This window comes from Bos mutus, chromosome 18, assembly GCF_027580195.1.
Source record: "Bos mutus isolate GX-2022 chromosome 18, NWIPB_WYAK_1.1, whole genome shotgun sequence".
NCBI classification, from domain to species: Eukaryota; Metazoa; Chordata; class Mammalia; order Artiodactyla; family Bovidae; genus Bos; species Bos mutus.
The window spans coordinates 13,801,626-13,812,302 of NC_091634.1; the positions used below are offsets into that span (position 1 = coordinate 13,801,626).

At 54.5% G+C, this 10,677-nt stretch overlaps 2 protein-coding genes across 2 annotated transcripts; one reads left to right on the forward strand and one right to left on the reverse strand.

Annotated features, from left to right (window-relative positions):
* Positions 1 to 1,662: 1,662 nt before the first annotated feature.
* Positions 1,663 to 2,121, forward strand: SYCN (syncollin). The gene has a single exon (XM_014476640.2). It carries the CDS (start codon positions 1,663 to 1,665, stop codon positions 2,119 to 2,121), a length of 459 nt encoding a protein of 152 aa, XP_014332126.2.
* Positions 2,122 to 4,738: 2,617 nt separating this feature from the next.
* On the reverse strand, positions 4,739 to 8,095 carry NCCRP1 (NCCRP1, F-box associated domain containing). The gene is made up of 6 exons (XM_014476607.2): positions 7,804 to 8,095; positions 6,811 to 6,873; positions 6,672 to 6,723; positions 5,754 to 5,849; positions 5,013 to 5,151; positions 4,739 to 4,879 (listed from the first exon to the last, which is right to left on the reverse strand). The coding sequence occupies exons 1-6, from the start codon at positions 8,093 to 8,095 to the stop codon at positions 4,739 to 4,741; spliced, it is 783 nt and encodes a 260-aa protein (XP_014332093.2).
* Positions 8,096 to 10,677: the final 2,582 nt, after the last annotated feature.

Consider the following 10,677-nt stretch of genomic DNA (forward strand, 5'->3'; position numbering starts at 1 on the left):
AAATCTGTCACTACTTCCACCTTTTCCCCTTGTATTTACCATGCAGTAATGGGGCCGGATGCCATGATCTTAGTATTTTTAATATGTAATCTTTAGTCAGCTCCTTCACTCTCCTCCTTCACCCTCAACAAGAGGCTCTTTAGTTCCTTTTCACTTTCTGCCATTAGAGTGGTGTCATTTGCATATTTGAGGTTGTTGATGCTTCTCCCGCCTATCTTGATTCCAGCTTGTAACTCATCCAGCCCAGCATTTCTCACGATGTGCTCAGCATATAGGTTAAACAAACTGGGTGACAGCAGACAGCCCTGTCATACTCCTTTCCCCATCTTGAACCAATCAGGTGTTCCATACAGGGTTCTAACTGTTGCTTCTTGACCAGAATACAGGTTTCTCAGGAGACAGGTAAGATGGTATGGTATTCTCATCTTTCTAAGAGCTTTCCACAGTTTGTCATGATCCACACAAATGTTTTAGTGTAGTCGATGAAACAGAGATAGATGCTTCTCTGAAATTCCCTTGCTTTCTATATAATCCAGCGAATGTTGGCAATTTGATCTCTAGTTCCTCTTCCTTTTCTAAACCCAGCTTGGACATCTGGAATTTCTTGGTTCAAATAATGCTGAAGCCTAGCATGCACAATTTTAAGCATGACCTTACTAGCATGGGAAGTGAGTGCAATTGTCCAATGCTTTGGTACTGCCCTTCTTGGGAACTGGAATAAGGATTGACCTTTTCCAGTCCTGTGGCCACTTCTGGGTCTTCCAGATTTGCTGGGATAATGAATGCAAAACCATCATCTTTTAGGGATTTGAATAGTTCTGCTGGAATTTCATCACATCCATTAGCTTTATTAACAGCAACGCTTCTTAAGTCCCACTTGACTTCGCACTCCAGAATGTCTGGCTCTGGGTGACTAACCACACCATTTTAGTAATCTGGTTCATTAAGATCTTTTTTAATACGATTCGTCCCTGTATTCTTTCCATCTTTATGTATAATAGCTACTAATTCTGTGCTGTTCCAAGTGTTGCAAATTTCCCCCCAGGCCTTTTGTATATTACCTTGCAATGATTTTCGTCCTGCAAATATGTCTAGCTAATTTCTCAACCTTGCTCTGAGAGATCTGCTCCTGGGGAGGTGGGGGCGACTCCCTTCTCATCTCCTCCCTCCCATCTCTCCCTTCCCTTTCAAGGTCTGTCTCTCCTTATCTCCAGCTTCTCCTTTCCCAAGGGCCTGCCTGGGGGGGAAGGTACACGCCCGGCACGGAGGCCCAGCTTCCATCCCCTTCTTTGGGCCTCTCCCTATTTGGAAGTGGGAGGGGTTGTCCACTCGCTGTCAATTTTTAAGAGCTCCTCCCCCTATAAGTATTAACCCTATGCTACCCTCTGTATTCCAAGTCACAGGTCCTGTCATTTGCTACACTCCGTCTTAAGCAGCAGCAGCTGCTGCTGCTAAGTCGCTTTAGTCGTGTAGACGGCAGCTGAGTTTTATGCAAATAAAGTCCGTCCTGTATGCGCGGTTGTGGGTTCTGATGTTGGTTGGGAAGTCTCCCTGCTCCTGGGCGCCCTCGCCTTCCCTCCCCAAGTCCTTATCTCGCAGCTTTTCGTTTCCCACGGGTTGGGAGCATAAAAGGGAGCGGGGGCTCGGCCTCGCAACGTCACCATGTCCCCGCTGTGCCCACTGCTGCTGACCCTTGCCCTGTTGGCCGTCCCCGGCGTCCGGGGCGCCTGCCCGGCGTCCGCCGACCTGAATAACGCCGACGGGACGCGCACGTGCGCCAAGCTCTACGACAAGAGCGACCCCTACTACGAGAACTGCTGCGCCGGCGCCGTGCTCTCCTTGGAGCCGGGCGCCGACCTGCCCTACTTGCCCTCGGACTGGACGAAAGTCATCTCTTCGATCGTGGTGGGCCAGCGCTGCGAGCTCACCGTGTGGTCCGGTCGCGGCAAGGAGGGCAAGTCGCGCAAGTTCTCGGCCGGTAGCTACCCGCGCCTGGAGGAGTACCGCCGCGGCCTCTTCGGGGACTGGTCCAACGCCATCTCCGCGGTCTACTGCAGGTGCCCACCCGCCGGCCCCACCACCCAGACCCCTGAGCCTCTGACCCAAACTGAGCATCCTTAGAACCAGTTTCCGAGGTCCCCCTTCTCCTCCCCCACGCCCCCTCCCCCAAGCCCATGCCCCTTGGATCTCCCAGACCCAACTCTGAGATTCCCAGACTCAGTAATCCAGTCTTCATTCTGGGAGCTCCCCGTCCCACCTCCCTGAATCGCCCACTTGCCTACCCACCAGACGGCTGCACTCTCTGGGGAGGGCAGATGATCTCTGGTGACCTCGAGCCTAGCCTGGTGATAGGAAGCCATCAACCCCCTCACTTTGAAGCCCCCAGAACCAGAGCTAGTCCTTCCCCACCCCGCTAGATCATCAGATCCCAGGGCTCTCAGACCCAGCTCTGGAGCTCCCAGATTCTAAACCTGACTGACCCAGACCTCAAGACCCCAGACCTAATTCCAGGAGTACCCTATCTAGCCCTCATGCTCCTCATGCTCCACTCTTCTAGATCCTCTACATCAGCCTTGGCCCCAGAAACTGGTTCCAGTGCCCCCATTAAGGTTCTGAAGCCTCCAGGCCCAACTTTGGAGGCCCCTGAGCCCACCCTGAACTCACATATCCAAACTCACAGACCCCGTGGCCCTAGATCTACCCAGGGCACCCTCTAAAACCACCCACCTGCCCCTCTACCCCCAAGAACTCCAAGAACCTCCAGCCCCAAACTCCCAGGCCAGGATGCCTAGCCCCTGAATTTGGAGCCCAGCCCCAGCCCCCAACCCCATCTCAGGCTTCTAGAATCCCTCCTACCATAAATCTCTGAGGCCCTGGCACCCCCTGACAATAATTTTCTATTCTGTTGCAGTTGCAAATGATACCTTATGAGATCGCTCATCTCCAGCCCTTACAAAGTGCTGAGCCCCTCACCTGGCCTTGTCCATGGGGTCTGCTGAAGTCTGTAAGACCCAGGAGAACAAAGCTTTCTGCCTACCCTCATATTGCCTTCCCTGTAATACAGCCCTTATGAAGCCATCTTTGTCTGCCCTCTGCTTGCGTTTGGGCCCCAAGTCCACGCAGATGTGGGGTTGGGAATGGAGGAGGGAGCAGGGTGGTCAGGGCTGGGTCAGCCCATAGTACCTGCTGTGGATGGGGACACATGCATAGATCCTGTGGGAGCACACGCACGGATTTAGGTGTACACACATGTGCACATACCCATATGGCATCTGTGTGACAAGTAATGGTACTGCTGGCTGATTTTCAAAAATATTTATTTATTTTGTTTGGCTGTACCAGGTCATGGGATTTCCAGGTGGTGCAGTAGTAAAGAATCTGCCTGCCAGTGCAGGAGATGCAAGAGACTGGTTCTATCCCTGGGTCGGGAAGATCCCCTGGAGTAGGAAATGGCAACTCACCCCAGTATTTTTGCCTGGAAAATTCCATGGACAGAGGAACCTGGAGGGCTATAGTTCACGGGGTTGCAAAGAGTTGGACATGACTGAGCATGCACGCTGGGTCTTAGCTGTGGCATGTGGGATCTAGTTCCCTGAACAAGGATGGAACCTGGCCCTCCTACATTGGGAGCCCAGAGTCTTAGCCACAGGACTACCGGAGAAGTCAAACACTGAAATGCTTTCTACACTTATTGGTGGATAGCCATTTTCTGAATCCCCCCTTCCCCACAACAGGTGTTCAGGCCTGCCAGGGACCTCAAGACTCTCTCAGGATTCATATGTACGATGGTAAGAGGCCTTCAAGGACTCTGCCCCATGTAGGTCCAGGGTCTGTTTTGTGATCTGCCCACAGCCCAGGACTCATGGGTTGTGAAATACTTTTAATGCCCCAGGCTCCAGCACATGGAGAACATTTTCATTCTAATTTGCATATTTCTGAAAATTCAAATTTGCAATTTACTACTTCTAAGGATAAGGACCCTTGACGAGTACCTGGGTTTGGGGGCTCTGGAGGAGTAAGAGAGGAGCAATGAGGGGTCTTGGGAGAAAGAGAAGTAGAGGGACAGCTCTGGGGGATGATAACATGGGATTGGAGGGAGGAAGGAAATCTGGGGACATTCTGAGAGTTAAGAGACATGGGAGAAGAAGGAGGTGAGTAGAGAGGCTACAAGGCCATAAATTTGGAACATAAGAGATCAGAGGTCAAGGGAGGCGCTGGAGATCAAGGACGTGCAAGTGGGAAATGAACTTGGTGAAGTTCTAAGGAGCAAACGCCAGGGAAACAGCATTCCTTGGGCACATGTATTTATTCATTCAGTCAACAAAGGTTTATTGAGTCCCTATTATCTTGTTAAGCACTGACTCAGGAAGAAGTGGCCACTGCCCTCATGCAGAGAGTGCAGCGAAAATGCCAGTGAGACAGACAGTCAAAGATGTGTGAAGATGTCAAATGAGAAGCCAAGGCCCAGACAGGATTACAGGGCATAGGAGGTAGTACGTGATCCAGGAGTAGCCAAGGGGACAGGAGGGTATAAAGGGGGAAGCGGGGTGCTCAGGAAACATGGTGGAGCTTAAGGGTCAGGAGGTACTAAGGGTTAGGGACTTCTAAGGCTTAGGGAGCTGCTAGGGGATCAGAGAGATGCTAAGATATCAGAAGTGATAAAGTAATAAGAAGTCACTGAGGGGTTGATATCTTGTACCATCATATAAGACGTCAGGAGGGGCCCAGGGTCAGCCAATCACTCCCTGAATTGCACAGACACAGAGGAGTCAGTCACCCTAGTCCGCCGCAGCCCACCACGCTCCATCCGGTTCTTGGTCTTGTGCAGGAAGTGGACAAAGCGGACGCCAGGGCCATACTGGCGGAATACGTGGGATACCTGGGGCAGCACCAAGGTCAGGAAGAAGTTCTTTTTAGGGACCCATAAGCCCTGCCCTCCTCCCTCCTCCCTCTGTGAGGTCTTGGGACACAAAAGCACATGTGGGGGTGGTGGCCGGGGTAGAGCGTCTCACCTGGATCCAGTGCCCGGGAGGGCCTCTCCCAGAGGTGCGGGGGGCCACGTGGTGCTGGGCGATGACTGTGCTGCGGTCAGCCGCCAGCAGCCAGACGTGAAGCTCATACACACATGCGTCCAGTCGGCTGTCCTCGAACCTGGGGTGGGGGGCAGGCCTTCAGCTGCCACCACAGCCCCCACTCCTGGTACGGTTGCCATTCCACACACACACCCACTGGCACCCACTATGTGCACCGGGGCTGGGTGCTGCTGTGACACGGCAGTGACCAAGACAACCCTATGCCCTGCTCTCATGGGATTAATAGTGGTCCAGTGGGGGAGATGGACATGTCATTAGGAAGCGACAACTAGGCATGGTCAGGGCTGGGATAGGGGACATGCGGGGTGCTGGAGCATAATGCATCTGACCCAGGTTGGGAGTGGTCAGGGAAGGCTCCCCATGGCCTGAGTTCAATCCCTGGTTGGGGAACTGAGATCCCTCAAGCTGTGAGACGCAGCCAAATACAGGGGGGAATCCATCTCAAGAAAAGAAGGTGACCAACATCCAAGGAAGAAAGAAGAGGCTCTGGGCGGGAATATTTCAAGAACAGAAAGATTCAGACCAAAGGGGCCAGAGAGATGGAAAGGGCTGGGTCCCTCAGTGGCAGGAGGGTCTCAGGGAGCACGGAGTGAGGCATGTGCTTTGGGGAGCCCACGTGTGCCACCTGGCTGGGCAGGTGGGCGGGGCGGAGGCACGTACCAGTCCATGACTGTGATACGTGGCTGCTCATCATCCAGTAGCTCCTCCCATAAGCCCTCGGCCAGGAGGTCCACGCACTGCTGCTTCACCGTCCAGCTGTGAGAGAGGGCAAGGGGGAGGGCTGCCATCTGCTGGCATTCTCCCAGGTCAGCCGGCCCCCTGAAGCGGGACACCCTGATCGTACCACCCTCCTAAAGACATCAAGGGCGCTGGCCTAGGGGGGCTGAGCAGCCACTCAGCACCTCACAGTATCGGCCCCTATGAGCTTCTCTGAGCGGGATGCATCCTGAACCCTGTGTTGCAGATGGGGAAACCGCGGTGCACACAGGGAAGTGACTTACAAGATCGAGCAGCAAAGAAGTGGCAGAGCTGAACCCAAGTGCCTGTGACTCGGAGCCCCTGAGTTGCGGCATCCCACCCACTATGCAGAAAGGGGGCCCGGTTTAAAGGCCTAGGTGACTCTCCCGTTCCCACAGAAAGAGGCTGAGTATAGGAACAGTATTAACTGCTAGGCTTCCCTGGTGGTTCAGGCGGTAAAGAATCTGCCGGCAGTGCCAGAGACCCAGGTTGGATCCCTGGGTCCGGAAGATCCATTCAGGCAACCCATCCAATACAGGCAAACCATTCCAGTATTCCTGCCTGGAGAATTTCATGAACAGAGGAACCTGGTGGGCTACCGTCTATGGGGTCGCGAAGAGTTGGACGCGAACTGAGTGACTAAGCACGGCATGGAACACCTACTACGTGCAAATTAGCCAGACCCTATGCCGTGTGTTTTATGGGCATGCTCTTATGACATCCTGTTTACAGAGCAGGAGACAAGGGCCCAGAGAGGTAAAGACAGCTTTTCCAGGTCCCACAGCGAGGGAGGCCGGAAGAGGGAATCAAATGCAGGCCACGTGTGTCCCGGCCACTCACCTGAGGTTCTGCTGGAGTTTCTCAGTCCTGATGTGCCAGCCGTGGAAATTGCCTGGTGGGTGGAGGAGCAACGGATTAGAACTTGCCCCTTCTCCAGGGCCACCCTTCCACAGCACGGGGCTAGCCTCCGAGCGCTTACCCAGAGCCTCCAGGGGTTGCTGGGTGGGACGGGTAGGGGGCGCTGGCTCATAAATGTTGATGCCTGAAAAGCGCAGGGAAGCGGAGCCTCAGGCGTGCTGAAGCTGCCCTCCTTCCTGCAGGATCCCCACTCCCTGCCCGCTGGACGTGGCTGGAAGGACGGGAATCAGTGCCCCGCCTGCCAGACCAGCCCAGCCAGGCAGCAGGGAGTGAGTCAGGGCCCTAGGAGAGCCCTGAGAATGTCCTGGGGTCAGAGGGCCAGTGCTTGGAGGGGGAAGGCGTTGTGGCGAGAGGGGAGGAACAGAGGGAGAAAGAGAGAGAGGAACCAAGAAAAAGAGAGAGAATACGGGAGGAGGGAGATAGCTTTGGGAGATAATGAAGGACAAGGAAGCCTGGCGTGGGGCAGTCCATTGGGTCGCAGAGTCGGAATGACTGAGCGACTGAACGGTAACATGGGAGGAGGGAGGGAGCGATACAGACCCTGTGAGAGATAGAGACACAAGATGTAGAAAGAGACAGAGATGCAAGTGAGACAGAGAGACACGCTGAGAGAAAAAGGGACAGAGAAGGAAGTGCTAGAATGCATGGCTGCTCGGCCGCTCAGGCCTGTTAGATTCTTTGCGACCCCATGGATTGGAGCCCACTAGGCTCCTCTGTCCATGGGATTCTTCAGGCAAGAATACTGGAGTGGGTTGCCATGCCCTCCTCCAGGGGATCTTCCTGACCCAGGGATCGAACCTGCGTCTCCCGCATCTCCTACAGTGCAGGTGGATTCCTTACCTCTGTGCCACCGGGGAAGCCCCAGAGAAGGATGCAGAGGAATAAAAACACAGAGGGAGACATCAAGAGACAGAGACGAAGAAACAGAGTTAAGAGAGACAAGGAAACAAAGAGAAGACGAGACCGACGTCTAGGTGAGCGAGCCCAGGGGAAGGAGACGGAGGCGTGGCGGCCTCCCGGCTGCTCCAGCCTCGCGCAGACCACGGCCCTGCACCTTCGGGGTTGGGCGAGCGCAGTAGGTTGCGGTAGAGCGGCCGCCTCAGGAAGAGCAGCTTCCAGGTGAGGCGCGGGGGCAGCTCCAGGCTCCCTCTCGGCGGCGCCCACTCTTGCAGCAGCAGCTGCCGCGCGTGGGCCTCGGTTGGCGACTCGGGCGCAGGGAGCCTGGGGGTCTCGGGGGCCGCAGGCGAAGGCGGCGACGGGGGCGGAGGCGGCGACGCGGGCTTCTGGGGGCTCGCGGGTTCCTCCATCCCGCAGCCGAGCTCTGGTCCTTCCCGCACCTCCTCCATCGCTCGGGTCTGGGTGACTGTCCGGGCTCCTCCGCAGGGTTCGGGGTGAACCCGGGGCGGGAGAGGGCGGAGCGCCTCGACTGGCCTTTAAGTAGAGGTGTGTGTTGGGGGAAGGATCCGGGCCCCCAGGCCCTCCTCCCTCAGGCTCGGGAGCCCAGGTCCCAGCCCCTCCTTCTCCCAGCCTGCAGAAGTCCGGGTCCCAGCCCAGCTGTGTTTCCCAAGCCTCCTGCTCCAGTTTCCCCAGACATCAGCCCTGGAGAGGGGTGTGACCAAGGCGTTAATGCCAGGGCTCGGTTCTCTAATGAGGCCCATCCACCTCGTTAACATCCCGCGTGGCTGGAGGAAAGCTTAATTAATGAAGCCCCCATCTCCCCCCGCAACCTCCCCGTCAGCTGGGCATGCTGTAAGGGGTGGGGATGGGAGGGGAGTCCCGCCTCTGCTTGTTCCTCCTCTGTCCTCACTTGGGACACGAACTTGGGACCTGATATTTCTTGTCCCAGAAGCATAGAGGCGTGGGGTGGGAGACAGAGAGAGACCCAGAGAGACTCTGAGCTAGAGATGGGGAGTCACAGAGATGGGGGACCCAAGGGAGACACTGAGATAGTGTCAGAAAGGGAGGTAGTAACCCCTCCTGGAGGGTGCCTTGCATTTCTTCCTGGGGTTGGGCAGGCGGTGCAGGCTGGCCAGACCTCCTCCCTGGGAGGTCATAGGGAGTTTGGAGTCAGGGCTGGAGCGATGGCAGGGGCAGGAGGTCAGGGGTGCGGAGGAAGTGGGGTGGCTGAGGAACTTGAAGGGCCAGATGCCCACGCCCACAGCCTGCCCTTGCCACATCCCACAGCCTGCCCAGGTAAGCACAAGCTCAGTCCCACATGAGTTACCAGTAACAAGTGCCACAGTGAATGCTTTCTGCTTGCTAGATGTTGTCCTAAGCTTTTACAAGTTCATTTCATCCTCTAACAACTTAGGTGCTATTATTACGGGCATTTTATACGTAAGAAAAGATAATAGTGAATGAACATGGAGTTGCGTGCCAGCCACATGCACCCCAGCATCCAGCTTGCACACCAACCCTGAGTAGGGAGCTGTTGTTATCCCCATTTCACAGATGAAAAACTAGAGGGCTCCCTCACAGGCCTGGTCCCATACCACCCCAGATAACCCCATATGCTTTCCGCCCCAGATTCCCACAAGATGCTGACAGACACATTCTGCAGACACAGAGAGTGGAGCTCACACCCAAATGATGCTCATGTAATTAACGCCCGTGTGCCAGGCATTGTTCTAAATTCTTTAGGTGGAGTAATTAATTCAATCTCCATATCTTCCATAGGAAATAGGTACTATTGTTATACCCGTTTTGTAGACTTCTACTTTTGTAGAAGTCTCCGTAACTGAGAGTAGAAGTCTCAGTTACTGAAACTCAGAGAGGTCTAGTAACTCACCCAAGGTTGCACAGCTGGTATGTGGCAAATTAGACACGGAGTTTCATGTGATACACAGGGATACAGATTCAAATTATCCCCAGAGACAGTGGCTCACAGGGAAACAGATGGGAGAACATAGTTACATTTATTGAGTGTCTGCCTTTAACTCATTATGTCTTACAACAACCCTGGGAGGTGGGCACTGGTAATAGTTCCTCCACTGACTGATTGGGGAACTGAGAGGCAAGAGAGGTGAAGTGACCTATCCTGGGAAAGCTGGGAATTAGCCAGGGCCCTGGGAGGAGGCAGGACCCACAGAAGGGGACAAACTAACTTATGTGCAATATTCCTGCTCACCCAGAAGTCCCCAAGAGGTTTCCAAATACTTGCAGAGCCCATGATCCATGCATAACTGGAGACACTCCCACCACCACTGCAAGCGCACAGACCCACACCCTTGCCTGGCTGCCTGCCTGTCTTCATCGGAGGAGGAAGAAAGGACAGAGTCAGGAGGAGGAGTGTCTGTCTAGTGGAGTCAGAGCTGTCCCCAGGTCAGAATCCAGGGCAGGGAGTGGCTCAGAGCCAGAGACCAAAAAAAAAAAAAAAGGCAGGAAATCTGTAGAATCAGGATCAACACCCCTCCTCTGTCTGCCCCCCTCCTGCCATGGTGTCCACACTATCTCACTCCTGGGGTCCTCAGCCCCTTCTCTTACACACACACACGGGCCACAGTTAAAGGGGTCTTATGAAAGGTTCAACACAAGTAGTCACTCCCCCGCTTAAACCTGCCATGGCTCCCCAGTGCCCTCAGGAGAAAAATCCCAGCTCTCTGCCAGCATTACAGGCCCTGGATTTCTGGTCCCTGTTCTCACCCATCTCAGGGATTTTGCTCAGAAAGTTCTTTCTAGCCAGAATGCCCTTCTGTCTCACCCATATCCTCATACCACGCGATCCCCAAATTTTAGTGCTCACCAGATTCACCCAGGAAACTTATTTTAAATGTGTATCTTCAGGCTTCCCTGGCAGTCCAATGGTTAAGATTTGCACTTTCAATGCAGGGGGCATGGGTTCGATCCCTGGTCAGGGAACTAAGATCCCACATGCCTCATGGCATGGCCAAAAGAAAAAAAAAAAAGTGTATTTTCAAACCTTACACCC

Bases quoted from the DNA above. Each gene is read 5' to 3' on its own strand.
- SYCN (XM_014476640.2), top strand. From the start codon at position 1,663: ATGTCCCCGCTGTGCCCACTGCTGCTGACCCTTGCCCTGTTGGCCGTC.
- NCCRP1 (XM_014476607.2), bottom strand. From the start codon at position 8,095: ATGGAGGAGGTGCGGGAAGGACCAGAGCTCGGCTGCGGGATGGAGGAA. The intron at 5,850-6,671 runs GTGAGTGGCCGG...CCTCTCTCACAG, and splicing joins AAACTCCAGCAGAACCTCAG to CTGGACGGTGAAGCAGCAGT. The intron at 4,880-5,012 runs GTGAGACGCTCT...GTGCTGCCCCAG, and splicing joins CTCCCGGGCACTGGATCCAG to GTATCCCACGTATTCCGCCA.